The sequence below is a fragment of the Schistocerca gregaria genome, chromosome 1 (assembly GCF_023897955.1).
Source record: "Schistocerca gregaria isolate iqSchGreg1 chromosome 1, iqSchGreg1.2, whole genome shotgun sequence".
Taxonomy (NCBI): Eukaryota; Metazoa; Arthropoda; class Insecta; order Orthoptera; family Acrididae; genus Schistocerca; species Schistocerca gregaria.
Window position 1 is genome coordinate 767839728 of NC_064920.1, and position 16934 is coordinate 767856661.

The 16934-nt window shown below is 41.1% G+C and overlaps 1 protein-coding gene across 3 annotated transcripts in view; it reads right to left on the minus strand.

The window, feature by feature from the left end:
- Nucleotides 1-16934, minus strand: part of LOC126268188 (pre-mRNA-splicing factor RBM22-like) — a 42328-nt gene that overhangs the window by 14319 nt on the left and 11075 nt on the right. For all 3 annotated transcript variants that reach the window (XM_049973798.1, XM_049973807.1, XM_049973816.1), the window contains one exon: nucleotides 12761-12814. In XM_049973798.1, coding sequence (XP_049829755.1) covers nucleotides 12761-12814 — 54 coding nt within the window. The remainder of the gene's footprint in view (nucleotides 1-12760; nucleotides 12815-16934) is intronic.

Below are 16934 nucleotides of genomic sequence, written 5' to 3' on the forward strand. Positions count from 1 at the left end.
GGCTATCAGTATAAACACTTATGTGTCTTAATCACAAAATAAAGTGAGTCAGCGACGCAAAAGAAAGGAACAATAACGTTTACCATCCTGTCGACAGAGAGGGCATTAGAGAAAGACTGAACACACGCTCTGACTGGATAAGGAATCTGACCAAGTCCCCTTAAAGGAACCATCATAGCATCTGTTTTGAGTGAACTAGGAAATCTCAGAAACACTAATTCTAGAAAGCCAGATGTGTATCTGGATCTCCCTACTCCCATATGCAGGCGCAGCTCAGTAGAAAGATAGTTGTATGATGGACTTCAAAACCTAAGAAATGGGTAAAAAAAGTTGCTCAACAGAAATAATAAAATATCGTACTGATGAAAAGATGTTAGTAAAACTTTTCAATATTTTGACATAATACATACTTTTCAACTTTAGATGCGAATTTCAACTGCAGAGGATGATGAGAACAGATGTTGCTGAAATAATGGTATTTTACGATTTTAGTGATACCAGCCAGCAAATGCACAACAATAAGTATTTTTTAACATGCTGGGAGAGTCAACATATGTAATGTTTACATATGAAAATGGATGAAAAAGTTGTGTTAAATATTTGAATTAATTCACATCATTTATCTGTTGAAATATAAGTTCCTTTGTGGGTCCTTCACTCTCATTCTTAACTTTCTATGTGAAACATGAGACAGAATCATCAACTGAGAAATAAGTGATGTTCTTTGGAAAATAAAACACAAATTTATTAAAAGCATTTCATTTCATGAACCGTATGTATGGTAATTACTCTTCACTGCTCCCCTTTTCATAGCCACAGCATCTCTTCCCACAACTATTCCTTATGGTCTCCAACAACTCAACAAGATATGTTCCCAAGCACTGATCCCCACATCTCAAATACTTCCATAAAATTTATATTCATATTAAATGCATTAACCACAAACACTACTGCCTTGATGGTTGGTGGTTAAGTAACTTAATAGTGAGGTCATTAGTACCTCAGTACATTGGTAGTGCATATAGAATTAGTGACGTCTGCCACAAACGTGTTCTTATGATGAAAGTGTATAGAAGTGGTTAAAATCAAGACACTGAAGGCAATACTGATGTCACAGCTGTGAAATAATTTACAGATAATTATGTGGACTGGGCTAGTACTAAGTCAGAGAGGATGAGGGATATTCTAGCATTCCTCTATACGAGAGAAACCCCACCTGCATCTGAGCCCCACCAACCAGATTTAGGGCAAAGACTATTACAGAGCAAAGAATGCCTTTTAGTCAGGAGATTCAGAATAATAAAAGTGTGAAGACTAAAAATGTACTGGATATTAGTTGGACAGCCAATCATGAAAACAAGATGAGAGAAATATGCAAGGCAGCTGGTGGGTGACCTCAGGGCTCTGCATACGACAAGAGCTGTCCCATCCACAGCTGTCTCATTCCCTGATCAATTAGCCTCAAAGTATTACTCAACAGAGCACAATCCCTAAAATTGGAAACAGGGTGTGGCAGAAAGAGGGGTGACTGTCTCTAAACGCAATTAAAACAGAGTAAAACAGGGATGAAAGAGGAATTGGAAAAGGAGGTAGAGTCGAGGGTCCTCAAGACCCTTGCTGCGCGTGACACCTCAAACCCTACCACCCCACCCTGCCGCGAAATTAGAGGAAAATCTTATAACCGAGAATACTTATTTTGGTTGGAGAGACTGGTGAGAAAGAAGTGCTTTCGTGACAGGGATTGGGAGAAGGATAATAGGTCTTTGACAAGTCCAGCATGGTTAAATTTGGATGCACATGGTTGTCACAAGTTTTCACATTCCTGATTTCCAGTAAAGTTTTAGCATTTTTCCCTGAAAAATTTTGAGATCTCAAGAGTAAGTAAAGACACGCACGCACACACAAAAAAGGACTTCTTTATTTCTAAACGTGTGAGCAAAAATTTTAAGTACTACCATCCACATCTTTCATAATGAACTGTTTTTAGACAGAAAAAGCTAAATGGTATGTGGGTGTTTCATTAAGATAACTGGTGTTATTTTATTTCAATAAAACAAAACACATTTGGTGACAAAAATGCACATTTTGTTGGAGTTGCAAGATGGATTTAAAATACCTTCACTGATTTCAGAAATAACCTCAGAAAAAAGTAGGCCTCTTGAAAGAAGTGTGTAAGGTGGGGAAAAGTTGTGTAAACCAACACTGTAAGTGACTGTCAACAAAATATTGGTTCTACTATGTTCATTATTGTCAGTTATTACACACTGTGTTATGTTTATTACTTTACAGGTACTGTGTGGTTTTTCTTTTGAGAACTACATGAGTATAAAGACTACAAATTGCCAGTGACTGTCACAAATTATTATTCTTATCATCCATACTTTCTAATATACAAACTACTTCCGAACTGAAAAAATATACTAAAATAAATAAAGTGTCTGCAAAATGCCACCTGTACATTGTACTTGCGGTGAGACACTCATAATTCCTGATATCCATTGCCAGTGGCCTCTGACCTGCCAAGGAGCACCACAGTCCTGGATCCCTGGATGAACTTCAAAACTCCACTACATTAAGCCAGACACGAACATACCTTGCCTGCAGGAAGATCGGTGAGACTAGACCCGATGGGTAGGGACTGTACACGAGTGGAAAATGATGGGCTTCAGATCGGTAGGTCAGATCCATTAGAGGTACCCACAGAGATGGCCTGTAGGTCTGGCCCGTCGTGGAAGTCTACTCGTGCAGCCAGCTATTCATGTGTCAGAGACACTACGCTAACAAAATGAGACTGTAGTGAACAATCCATGCACCAGATAACTTGCGTGAAGACTATGAGAATCATTACTAATGAGGATAGGGAGCAGCTCACTGTAAAGATGATTGCTGAGGTGCAGATAGGCGCATAGAAATGCCAATCACACTCTCACAACTAAAGTTTTGGCCAAGCCTTTGTCAGAAAATGAGGGAACACACACATTCACACTATCATTCAGACACAACTCATGCACACGACAGCCATCTCCAGTTGCTGCATCAACAGTCTCTGATAATCAGATCCAAACAAACCACTCCTCATGCCTCCCGCCTCTTGTCGGCAGCTACTAGGCTAGTGGCAAGAAGCACCGACTGCAAGCTGAGGGGAGTGGTAGAAGGGGAAGAAGCAGTAAGATTGAGGGAGTAGGGAAGCATCACACATAGTTAACTGCACTCAGCCAGCGATGATGCGTGACATCTCAGTAAATAAACAATTTCATCTATTCAGACAAAAATGAGATTCTCCAGCATTTTTTAAACATTTCCCCGATACATTTCAAATTCCCTGGTTCCAGAACTTGTGGAAAACCTGGCGTAGTGCTAAATGTGGAGCCTTTGGACATGACTGAAACTTCTGTGGAGCTAAGGTTTTGGTGGAAAGGTTAACAACACTGTTACATGAATGTTTCCGCTTTGGATTTGATAGAGAATTGGTAGGGAGTTTTGGAGTGATGTGGCAAGTTGAAAAGGTCAGTTAGGCAGGGTCTAGATGCTAAGAGGGATGGACAAGGAGGAACACTCGGGTAGCATAGGGGTTGTATAGTGGTGCCCAGAGGTGGGAGTAGGATGTCAGGAGGTTGGACAACTTATGGATGTGGTGTCTGGAATGTTCCTCCAGGTGCTGGAGGTAGGTGCTAGAGGCAAAGTATTCAGATGACAATGCTTAGTACAGAGGGCCACAAAGAAGGGGCATTTGACCTGAATACAAGCTACTGCATGCAAAGTCTTGCAACCAAAATGTGTGTGTTGCTTGGTACATAAAATAAAACTATGGGTTTGTCTGGTATGATGAGGAGGCAGCACAGGATGGTAGATTCATTATGGAAGGAACAGGAGGGAGGAGAACCATGCAGCAATAGTCTCCTTGATAGTAGGAGTTTATTGGGAGGGGGGGGGGGGCATAGCCCACCATATGTTGTTCCAACTCTGAGTTTATTTGCATCCACGAAGCCACACTTGGTATCGTCAAAGTGAACATGGTATGCAAAACGGTTGGGGAGTTCATTCCGTCGTGTATCCACAAAACCTGGAGCCCAGAAAGAGATAACCAAGCAGACTGTATGACTAAAGTAAGACAGAAGGTCATGAACAACAGATATCACCAGGTGACAAGAGTAACAATGATCAGTGGCTTGGAGACTACTCGTTGAGTCACTACACGTTGAAACACAATCACAGGAGGCTTGGTCAATAAAATGTAGGGCTCTGTTAGTGGCCATCAGCTCTGCTGAAAAAACGCTAGATGTTCTAAGCAACAAATGTTGTTCCTGAGTGCCATCCTATTCATGACTTTAGAGCCATCAGTGTAAATGGTGGTAGCTCCCTGATACTCTCGGAGAACTGAAAGTAAAAGATGCTGGAAGGGGCATAGAACCAATTGAAGCTTTAGAACCATGGAGTAGATCAGTCCTAATTTGTAGCCTGGGTTGTGTGGGAAAACATGGGAAGTAAATTCTACAGACGTTATGAGGTTGTCCCAGCAGACCAGCAGAGAGCTGTGAGATGCATTCCTAGGGTTAATTCCACCAGGGTGCAGATATCAGAGGACCAATGCTCCTCCATATGCAAAAAGAATGTGATAATTTGTATGAGGAGGAAATTCCATTCCCTGCATCCACTCCAGCACTACACAGACTTCTATTCCACCAAAGTACCCGCAGCCTTTTTCCCTCCTCCACTTTTCCCCTTTTCTGCACCTCCCCCCTCCCCCCCTCATTTTCTAACCTACTGACTGAGCCTAACCTGCCCTACCCCGTGACCACGTACCTGTTTGCTCCCTCTAGCAGCATTTTACCATCCTCACCCCTACCCCACTATCTCCCACTCCCTGCACCAGCCTCCTCCTTACCACTACCACCAAGATTACTTCTCCTGTGATGCGCAGTTGCTCCCAGTCCAATCTCAGTGGTCAGAGACACTGGTCACACACACACACACACACACACACACACACACACACACACACACACACACACACACACACTTGCATAAATGTGTGTGTACTTTAGAAGAAGGTCTTTTGGCTGAAAGTTCACATGTTTAGCAGTCTCTGTTGTTCCTGTCTGTGACTCCTCAACATCTCAACTACATGGAGAGCAGCAATCTTTCCTTTTCATAATACTGTTATTATTCCATGCTAGATTTTCCATTAAATCGAAAAGGAATGATATGTACATAGCCTGTTAATTCAAGGGATGTTCAATACGTAATGCAACACTTTTTCTGAAGCACGTTGGTTGCATTCAGGATTCCAATACATCATGTTATCCCCACTCTTTTGGCTACAAAACCTTGTCTTTTCAACACAATCTCTGTTCGATGTGACAGCAATATGCTACCTTACTGGGAAGGCCTGTATGCCCATATTTCACCATTCTACTGGTACACATCAGAGCCAACAACTTGCAGCACCAATAACCTCCCCATCATCCACATACTGCTTCCCATGGAGTACATTTTCCATTGGGCCAAACATATGGAAGTCTGAAGGTGTCAGGTGTGAGCTGTACAACAATACAGAAAAACAGTGACTATTAAAACTTGGGAAAAAAAAATTTCTGAGAATTTTAGGTGTGCAGAGGAAGATTTTGTCAAGAATCTTGTGATAAATTAATGGTGAGAAGTGGAGGGGGTGAGGGGAGGCAACATACCACAACATTCATATAACTGACACACTTGGAGATATTAAAATTTGTGCATTACTGAACTCAATAAAATTCAATTTCAATGCTATGCTAAAAATGCAGAATTCCCTGAGATTTTATAAATTTCTCGAGGATTTCCTTGACTTTTCCAGGTAACATATAATTCCCTGAGAATTCTAGGATTCCTAGAAGAATCACCACATTGTAACATTATAATAAAGTTTCGTGAGCTCCTCTCGGATATGCAGATTTGTGTAAGGCCTTGCATTATTATAGAGAAATTGGTTTGCATTTTTGTGTTGACGAACACGCTGTCCACATATTCCAACACTGTAGATGTTACAGCTGTGTGCAGCCAGCTGGCACAACCTTGTTGGGATGATGGCAGATGCCTCGGCCAAAGACTCGGCATGCTTTTGTTCACTCCAGGCATTCTGAAGCACCTGTGAATATCTGTGATGCTCTGGTTTTCCACATATAACCCTCGATGACAACTCTACTTGGAACACATCTCTGTTGCAGATGTTATTTTGAAGGCTATGTATAGTGCTGCCACCTATCAGAATTTCATTAAACTATAGGGGCTGAAGTGGGAATATTCCATGATGTCCCACAACAAATTCCATATTTTTTCAACCAAAGCTGGCAGAGAAAAAAGTTTTGCATTACTTACTGAAAGCATCTTATAGTAATTTCGTGTGGCTCACAGACTCTAGCAAGTCTTCCAATTAGACAGCACTTCATGTCCATACTGGACAACACTGATTTCATCCATGATGGTGCATGGGCAGCATAAAATGCATGAACCCCAGAAAAGCAAATGACAATAGGTCACACAACCAAGACAATGGTGTCTTGGAGCGAGGGAGCAGTGAAGGTCAATACAATACTCTTGATCATGTAGCAACAGGCCATGCTGCGAGAGACATTAGGATAATGAAACCAAATATAAGCAACTTGACAGAAATGACTTGCACTGGCCAGCAAATAGATGGTGAGAACAGCGGCACAGAATCAAATACGAGCCACGCTATTGAAACAATGAACACAGTGTGAGAAACCCTCACAGAGAAGTAAATTACGAGTGAGAATATCCAAATCAATCTATTAGTGAACATCGTATCAAAATCCGTACAGTATTTCCTGAGATCAGCCTTCACAGAGAGAAAAATGAAGCAGGGAACTTTTAATTTATAATGCGTATGGCTGATTTCAAGGAGTTCTGATCATCATCAGATGGCATTGACATGGTTTTCACAATGGCAGGGGACTTTAATTCATCATAGTTCATCCCATTTGCATGACATATACACAAACTTTGCTGGTAAAACAGAGCACCTATCAAAATCACTACAGTAGTTCCCAAGATTGGCCTGAAAATACACACAGAAATGTGGCAGGGGACTTCAACTTCTAAACGTATAGAAGAGAATGGAGCAAAAGACAGATGTATACAAGAAGACAGATTGTACACGGAAAATCACGTGAACAGGACCATAACTACTGACAACATTTTTGTTCCATTTTCATTACTAAAGCAGCATTCCATTAGTAAAAGATTTTATGGCCTTTCAGACCATTATGCAAAAATTTTAACATTAAAAGTAATTTGGGACGTGTGGACTCACACACACACACAAACTACTTAGAAATGTTAATCCAGTAGCAACAGACTTTTTTAAACCTCACTAAAGAACAAGAATGGCAAGATATTTACGGTGCCTGTGACACAGATGATAAATATGATACTTTCCCTCTATTAGTACATTTAAAATAGGGTACTAGAATTAATAAGCAACCTGGGGGGTTGACTAATGTGATAAAAGTATAATGTAGACAACATAGGAATTACATCAAAACATTAGAAATAATTACAACTGAGTTGCAACAGCACATTGCAGACATTCATGTAATGTGCTTGAAAAAATCATTATGGAGGCAAGAAGCATGTGATATGCAAACAGAGTAGCTCATTCTCTGGATCAATTTAAAGCAATATGGTCAGTCATGAAGGAACTGTCTAGCTGGCAGTACAATATCAATGTCATATGCCAATATGTAGTAAAGCTGTTTTTGTTACTGATAAGTCAGACATACATAGATTATTTATCAATCAGCACTTTCTGGATAGGTGAATCAAATAAAAACCGAGTTTCCACAGGAAATCATATACCCATCTTAGTAACTGGCTTTCTAAGTCTGCTAGCTGAAATACAGCTCCATGATGTTCTAAGAAGTTTCACAGATATGGCGTAGCCAGCAGGATACTAAAACACTGTGTCGTTTATGTTAGCCCTGTACTTAGCCACAAAATGAGTAATTTTTGTTTTAGGAATGGTCAGTTTCCTGAATGATTATAGTATCCCATAGTGAAACTGTTTTATATAAAAGGAGAAACGCACAAAATAGACCATTTTAGACCTAATACTATCCCATCAGTGTTTGCAAAAGTTAGTTAAAAAGTTCTATACATATGGGTAATTGATCATTTAAGTCCACACAATTTGCTGTCAAATGTTGTTGTTGTTGTTGTCTTCAGTCCAGAGGCTGGTTTGATGCAGCTCTCCATGCTACTCTATCCTGTGCAAACAGCTTCATCTCCCAGTACCTACTGCAACCTACATGCTTCTGAATCTGCTTAGTGTATTCATCTCTTGGTCTCCTTCTAGAATTTTTACCCTCCAATACTAAACTGATGATGCCTCAGAACATGTCCTACCAGCTGAGTCCCTCTTCTAGTCAAGCTCTGCCACAAATTTCTCTTCTTCCCAATTCTAGTCAATACCACCGCATTAGTTATGTGATCTACCCATCTAATCTTCAGTGTTCTTCTGTAGCACCAGATATCAAAAGCTTCTATTCCCTTCTTGTCTAAAATATTTATCGTCCATGTTTCACTTCCATACGTGGCTACAATCCATACAAATACTTTCAGAAACGACTTTCTGACACATAAATCTATACTCGATGTTAACAAATTTCTCTTCTTCAGAAACACTTTCCTTGCCATTGCCAGTCAACATTTTTTATCCTCTCTACTTTGACCATCATCAGTTATTTTGCTCCCCCAAAAGCAAAACTCATCTACTACTTTAAGTGTCTCATTACCTAATCCAATTCTCTCAGCACCATCAGAATTAATTCCACTACATTTCATTATCCTCATTTTGCTTTTGTTGATGTTCATCTTATGTCCTCCTTCCAAGACCCTGTCCATTCCATTCAACTGCTCTTCCAAGTCCTTTGCTGTCGTCCTTTGCTGTCTCTGACAGAATTATAATGTCTTCGGCGAACCTCAAAGTTTTTCTTTCTACTCCACAGATTTTAATACCTACTCTGAATTTTTCTTTTGTTACCTTCACTGCTTGCTCAATATACAGATTGAATAACATTGGGGAGAAGCTACAACCCTGTCTCACTCCCTTTCCAACCACTGCTTCCCTTTCATGTCCCTCGACTCTTGTTAACTGCCATCTGGTTTCTGTAAAAATTGTAAATAGCCTGTTGCTCCCTGTATTTGACCCCTGCCATCTTCAGAATTTGAAAGCGGGTATTCCAGTCAACATTGTCAAAAGCTTTCTCTAAGTCTACAAATGCTAGAAATGTAGCTTTTCCTTTCTATCTTCTAAGATGAGTCGTAGGGTCAGTATTGCCTCACATGTTCCAACATTTCTACGGAATACAAACAGATATTCCCCGAGGTCGGCATCTACCAGTTTTTCCTTTCGTCTGTAAAGAATTCGCGTTAGTATTTTGCGGTCATGACTTATTAAACTGATAGTTAGGTAATTTTCACATCTGTCAACACCTGCTTTCTTTGGGATTGGAATTATCATATTCTTCTTGAAGTCTGAGGGTATTTCACCTGTCTCATACAACTTGCTTACCAGATGGTAGAGTTTTGCAGGGCTGGCTCTACCAAGTTCTAATGGAATGTTGTCTACTCCCACAGCCTTGTTTCGACTTAGGTCATTCAGTGCTCTGTCAAACTCTTCACGCATATCATATCTCCCATTTCATCTTCAGCTACATCCTCTTCCATTTCCATAATATTGTCCTCAAGTACATTGCACTTGTATAGACCCTCTATATACTCCTTCCACCTTTCTGCTTTCCCTCCTTTGCTTAGAACTGGGTTTCCATCTGAGCTCTTGATATTCATGTAATTGGCTCTCTGTAATCCGTATCTATCTTACCCCTACTGAGATATGCCTCTAAATCCTTACATTTATCCTCTAGCCATCCCTGCATATCCATTTTGCACTTCCTGTTGGTCTCATTTTTGAGAAGTTTGTATTCCTTTTTGCCTGCTTCATTTACTGCATTTTTATATTTTCTCCTTTCATCAATTAAATTCAATATATCTTCTGTAACCTAAGGATTTCTACTCGCCCTCATCTTTTGACCTACTTGATCCCCTGCTGCCTCTACTATTTCATCCCTCAAAGATACCCATTCTTCTTCTACTGCATTTCTTTCCCCCATTCCTGTCAATTGTTCCCTAATGCTCTACCTGAAATTCTGTACAACCTCTGGTTCTTTCAGTTTATCCAGGTCCCATCTCCTTAAACTCCCACCTTTTTTGCAATTTCTTCAGTTTTAATTGACAGTTCATAGCCAGAGTCCACATCTGGCCCTGGAAATCTCTTACAATTTAAAACCTGGTTCCTAAATCTCTGTCTTACCATTACATAATCTATCTGAAACCTTCTAATATCTCCAGGATTCTTCCATGATTCCTGAAACAAGTGTTAGTTATGATTAAGTTATGCTCTGTGCAAAATTCTACCAGGCGGCTTCCTCTTTCATTTCATTCTGTAAAACACAGTTTGGTTTTGGAAGTGGTTTTACAATTCCCCCTCTGAATGGGCTAAACTGAAGGCTGTGAACATTGCGCATCTTTGATTTATCTACAGTGTTTGGTTGTCTTGATCACAAAATATACTACTGTTTCATATGTCTTCTAGTATGACAGGTGATCCTAAAGTATTTCTGTTTGATAGCACTAACTTGGTAGTGAGAGATATTAGTGCAACATAGGCAATGTATCAAACAGTACACTTCATGAATTAAAGGAAATAAATCAAAGCTAAATCACAGCAAGACCCTGTTTTTATAGTTTCTAACACAGGATTCAGCTAAAACTGACATTTTGATTACACAGACAGGGCATGTTATTAACTAATGTGAACAATCCACATTCCTATATATTTAGATAGGTGGAATGCTGCCGTGGAACCCCCATGTTCAGGACTTGGTTCAAAATCTGAATGCTGCTATATTTGCCATTAGTACAGTATCTGCAATAAGTGATTGTCCAACATGAAAATTAGTCTACTTCGCTTATTTTCATTTGCTTTTGACACATGGCATTATATTCTTGGGTAGCTCTTTCCACTCATAAAGGGTATTTTTGTCCCAGAAATCGGCAATTTTAGCAATATGTGTTGTAAATTTATGAACCTCAATGTCAAATCAGGTTCAGAAGTCTGGGATTTCACACACTGATTTTGCATTAAATACTTTCTCTAATGTCATTTTTTGTTTGCAATATGAGCTTATTCCCAAGAACTAGCAGCTTTCACTCAGTTATTAATAGCCAGAAATTCAGACTGCATTTGGGTTCACATGTTATCTTCGCCTCTTGTACAGGAAGACGTACAGTACTCTGCTGAATCCATTTTCAATGTGCTACCACAAGAATATAAAGAATCTTAGCAGTAATCCCAGCATTTTCATATCTAAATTGAAGAATTTCCTTGTATCTCTCATCTTCTATTTTGTGGGGAAGTTCCTGGAAGAAATTTAAGCAAATTTTTGTATAATATTGATAATTATGCTAATATATTCCCAGCAACTTCTTGTGTGCATAAGATTTTATTTTATTTATTATAAACTTTCCTGGTGTTATTTTGTGTACTGACTTGTTCCATGACCATGAGGACTGATTCCGCAACTGAGTTCTAGGGAACTAGACATTCAAATAAAATAAACAAAAATACATTTCTTGTGGCAGAGTTTTAGACCTATTTTTAAGCATGGTAATACTTAGTTCATATTCACTCACATATTACACATTGTGACTATTGAAAAGTGAATACTATTTTTTGCTGAGGCTCCATGATCAACCTGTATATAGAGAAAACAACCGGCTTTGCCAGTCACTGTGTCTAGAGGTGGTCCAGGAATTTTTTCAGTCAATTCTGTCCCATGAAGCAGATCTTGATGCTTCATTTGATGGTCGCAACAGATGACAATTTGGTCAATGCAAAATACCTTGAAATGGTAAAGATGAGTTGCAGTGCAGTGTATATCTGAAGTAACTGTACAATACATTTTACTTTTCTGTGTGCATCATATCTGACTGCATGTAATATAACACGGTAGAGTATGAATAATAAAAAATTAATATAGGTGGATGTCGTCAATCAGTATTTTTGCTGCAAATGTGACTTACTATATATTAATGATACTTTTGTGTGTTCTATCATAGTGATCCAACGCCGCTTTTGAAAATGGTATTTTCTTTTCACATCAATTAAAACTGATTTCAAGAAATCTCAGTTTTTATTTATGTATGTATAACTTTTAATTGAAGTATGTTTTTGTCTGAATTGTAAATGGGCCTACACATGAATGGAGATTTTCTGCATGATAACATCAAGTTCCTTTGATAAATTTATTCAGAAGTCAGTTGAGAGAGGCATGTTTCCTTTTGACTGTTTTAATGAGAAACTGAGAGCTTCTAGCCTCACATAATCATATTTAAGATATGCACAGTATTCACAGCATGCTGTCAGCGATGACAGAATTAAAATATCTGAAACTTATTTGTAATCACAGAAATAATTGCTGCTAGGCCAACAAACTGAAATAAAAAGAGGAAGAAAGAAAGAAAAAATGAGAGCAAAAAAAGGTCATCAATAACAGCTTTGGTCATACTAATGACGGTGAATTTTTAACAAACAATAGCAATGTTAAAACAGAAGAACAGGAAGACTACAATAAATACAAAATGGTTACAATAAGAGTGCATGTAGAGAGATTAATGCAGCAAGTCAATGACACTGTATACTCACCATTCTAATGTATGGATTATCACCCAAACATGTCTGGCACAGGATAGGGAAGTCCTGCAAACCACAAAAACTGCATCAGAAATAATGTCAACAGCTCACTGATTACAGAAATTCATTTACAACATAACTATCTGACTAATACTTAATGAGGCAACAAGTGCAAGTGTGTAGAAGTACATACAAAATTAGAAACTGGCCACGTGTGTGTGTGTGTGTGTGTGTGTGTGTGTGTGTGTGTGTGTGTGTGTGTGAGTGAGAGAGAGAGAGAGAGAGAGAGAGAGAGAGAGAGAGAGCACTGTGCTTTTGTGAAAGTGTGTGTGTTTTCTACTGCAGAAGAAGGGCTTTGTCCGAAAGCTTTAATATTTGAGCAGTCTTTTCTTTGTACCTTCCTGCGACTCAATGTCTCATCTGTGTGTTGATTAACAATTTATCCTTTCCGTATTATTGTTAAAGTATTATGTTCTAGTTAATGTATCAATTATACTTTTGCAGACAAAGTACATGTGGTTTTCTTTCAAACACTTATACTGAGCGAGGTGGCTAAGGTGTTGTTAATGCCTTCGACTCACATTCAGGAGGTTGAGTGGTTGGTTTAAAAAGAGGGGGAGGGACCAAACTATGAGCCATCGGTCCCTTGTTCCTAATAAAACAATGTCACAAGTGTGAGAATAAAACAGACGAGACATATAACACAAAATGGAATATCCACAAGAACAAAGGAAAGCCAATGAACATTAAAAGGAACAAAAGAGGACAAGAAAACAAAAAGACATTAGAAACAGAAGAGAGTAAATCAAGAAAGCAGATTACAGTGGCTGGCTGACCACGAGAATAAAAAGGAGAAGCAACACGCTGCAACACATTAAAACCTCCACCCCAAAAGCACTAGGGCAGAGGGACAAAGGACGTGTATTAAAATTTAGATCAAATGATAAAAACTACCCTCACGAATAAAACAAAACTAAATTAGTCAATGAGGCGTAGTCAGATAAAGTGAGTGGCAACGAGTCCCGTAATGCAAGATTTCGTCGCTGAGCAGTCAAAGTGGGACAGTGCACCAGAATATGGGCCACTGTCAATCGGGCACCACAATGACACTGAGGCAGGTCTCCATGGCGCAGGAAGTTACCGTGAGTTGCCCAAGGGTGGCCTATGCGGGGCCAGTAGAAGACAACTGATTCCCTGTGAGAGGCCCGTATGAAAGACTTCCACACATTTGTAGTCTCCTTAATGACATGCAGTTTGTTGTGCGTACTGTTTTGCCACTCCGCCTCCCAAAGCTGAAAAACCCTGCGGCATAAGTCAGAATGCAGGTCAGGTTCAGAGGTGCCCATCTCCAGAAACAGTTTCCGAATAGCCTGTTTGGCCAGCCTATTTGAAAGTTCGTTGCCCGGGACTGCGGCATGACCTGGGGTCCAGACAAACACCACTGATCAACCGGACTGCTCCAGGGCATAGATGGACTCCTGGATGGTCGCAGGGCATAGATGGACTCCTGGATGGTTGCTATCAAAGGATGACAATGATAGCACTAGTCGAGAGCTTGTAGGCTGCTCAAGAAGTCAGAACACAGAAGAAACACCTCCCCAGGGCAGGAACGGATGTGCTCAAGAGAATGAGATATAGCCACCAGCTCGGCAGTGAAAACACTGCAGCCATCCCACAAGGAATGATGTTCAATATGTCCTCTATGGACATACACGAAGATGACACGAGCATCAGCCATTGAGCCATCAGTGTAAACCACGGACATGTGAAAGGTCCAGGCGAAGCTGCGGCCTAGGTGTACACCATGGAGGTGTACACGAATGGACCTCAAGTATAGGTGGTAAAGGCAAGGGCTCCAGTTCTGAAAGAACGGATCGGACACGAACTGCAATTGGAAGCTCTGACCTGGGCCGCCAATGCGGGAGATAAACTGCCGTGGGTGGGAAAAGGAGACGATGATTCAGATGCGCAGGAGAACTATGAATGTGTGCTATGTAACTGGACAGCAGTTGCGCACACCTAACCTGCAATGGAGGCACTGCAGCTTCCACAAGGACGCTGGTCACTGGAGTCGTCCTAAAAAGCTCCTGTTGCTATGTGAACGCCACAGTGGTGCACTGGGTCGATTAAACGCAATGCTGCGGGCACCGCTGAACCATAAACAAGACTCCTGTAGTCAAGATGGGATTGAACAAGGGCTTTGTAGAGCTGCAGCAGCATAGAGCGATCTGCACCTCCCCTCAATTGGTGTTGCTCAGGCAGCGGAGGGTACTGACGTGCTGCCAGCACTTCCGCTTTAGCTGATGAAGGTGAGGAAGCCAAGTCAATCGGGCATCAGAAACCAGTCCTAAAAATCGATATGTCTCCTCTACATTGAGTAGATTGTTATTAAGGTAAAGTTTTGGTTCTGGATGAACGGTACAATGCCAACAGAAGTGCATAACACATGACTTTGTGGAAACCGTGGGCTAGAGCCCATGACTGTACCTAGTGGATGGCTCCCTGTAGACTCTGCTCAGCAACACCAGTACTGGTGGAGCAGTACGAAATGCAGAAGTCGTTTGCATACAGAGAAGGTGAGATGGATGGCCCTACAGTTGCTGCTACACCATTAATTGCTACTAAAAATAGAGAGAGACTCAGTACAGAGACCTGTGGGACCCCATTCTCCTAGATATGGATGGAAATATTGGAGGCACCAACTTGGACACAGAGTACACAGCAACAGAAAATTCTGGATAAAAATCGAGAGTGGGCCTCTGAGACTCCACTCGTACAATGTGGGAAGGACATGACGTCGCCAGGTCGCATCAAACGCTTTTTGTAAATCAGGTGTTGGCATCTGGAAAAGGCTGTTTGGATGGCAGACTCTAGGGACACAAGGTTATCCGTGGTAGAGAAACCCTGGAGGAGGCCGCCCTGACATGGAGCCAGTAGGCCAAGTGACTCCAGGACCCAACCCAACATTGACACACCATATGTTCCAGCAGCTTACAAAGAAAGTTGGTGAGGTTGATGCGCTGAAAGCTATTCACATCAAGTGGGTTTTTACCGGGTTTGAGTACCGGAATGATGGTGCTCTCCTGCCATTCTGATGGAAAGACGCCATCACACCAGAGCCGGTTCAAGATGACGAGGAGATGTCACTTGTAGTCAGATGAGAGATGTTTAACCATCTGACTGTGCATCTGATTTGGTCCAGGAGCTGTGTCCGGGCAATGGGCAAGGGCACTGAAGAGCTCCCACTCTGTAAATGGGGCGTTATGGGATTCACTCTGGTGTGTAGTAAATGAGAGGATTTTCCCTTCTAGCAGCTGTCTGAGAGTGCGAAAGGCTGGGGGGCAATTCTCCGATGCAGAGGCTAGAACATAGTGCTCAGCAAAGTGCACTGGGAACACCTGTTGGGGTCTGGTACCTGAAAACACGTTTGATCTTTGCCCAGACTTGGGAAAGTGATGTATGGCACCCAATGGTTGAGACATCTCTCCAAACACTCCTGCTTCCGGCGTTTAACGATAGTTGTAGTTAGCTGCTCAACCATCACATCGATGTTCCCAAGTGAGAGAGATTCAACAATGACAGCAGAGGTGAAAGTTTCCCAGTCCACAACATTTGAAGCCCATCTGGGCAGGCATCCATGGGCTTCCCCCCGGAGCAGTGACACGAAGATGGGGAAGTGGTCACTACCACAAAGGTCGTCATTTGCTCTCCAATGGATAGATGAGAGAAGTCCCGGGCTACAAATTGAGAAACCAATGGCCGAGTAACTACCTCAAGCCACACTGAAATGTTTGGTGACCCCAGTATTTAAGAGGTGGAGGTCGAACTGAAACAGTAACCCCACAAGAGGTTATGGGCATTAAAAGGCTTAGGGAGTTGATCAATCAGTGCAGTTAATACATTCAGGGATACTACACCGTCTGAAGGATGATACACATTACAGACAGTTATTTCCTGTGTCGTCATCATTCTGACAGCCACAGCTTCAAGAGGGTGTTTGATGGGGCACAGGTTCACTACAGACTGAGTTTAGGACATAAATGCAAACTCCACCTGACACTCGATTACAGTCGCTATGGTTCCTGTAATATCCCTTATAGCTGTGGAGGGCAGGGATCCGCATTGCCGAGAACCAGGATTCCTGGAGGGCAACGCAGAAAGAGGTTGTAAAGCTTAACAGTTGCCG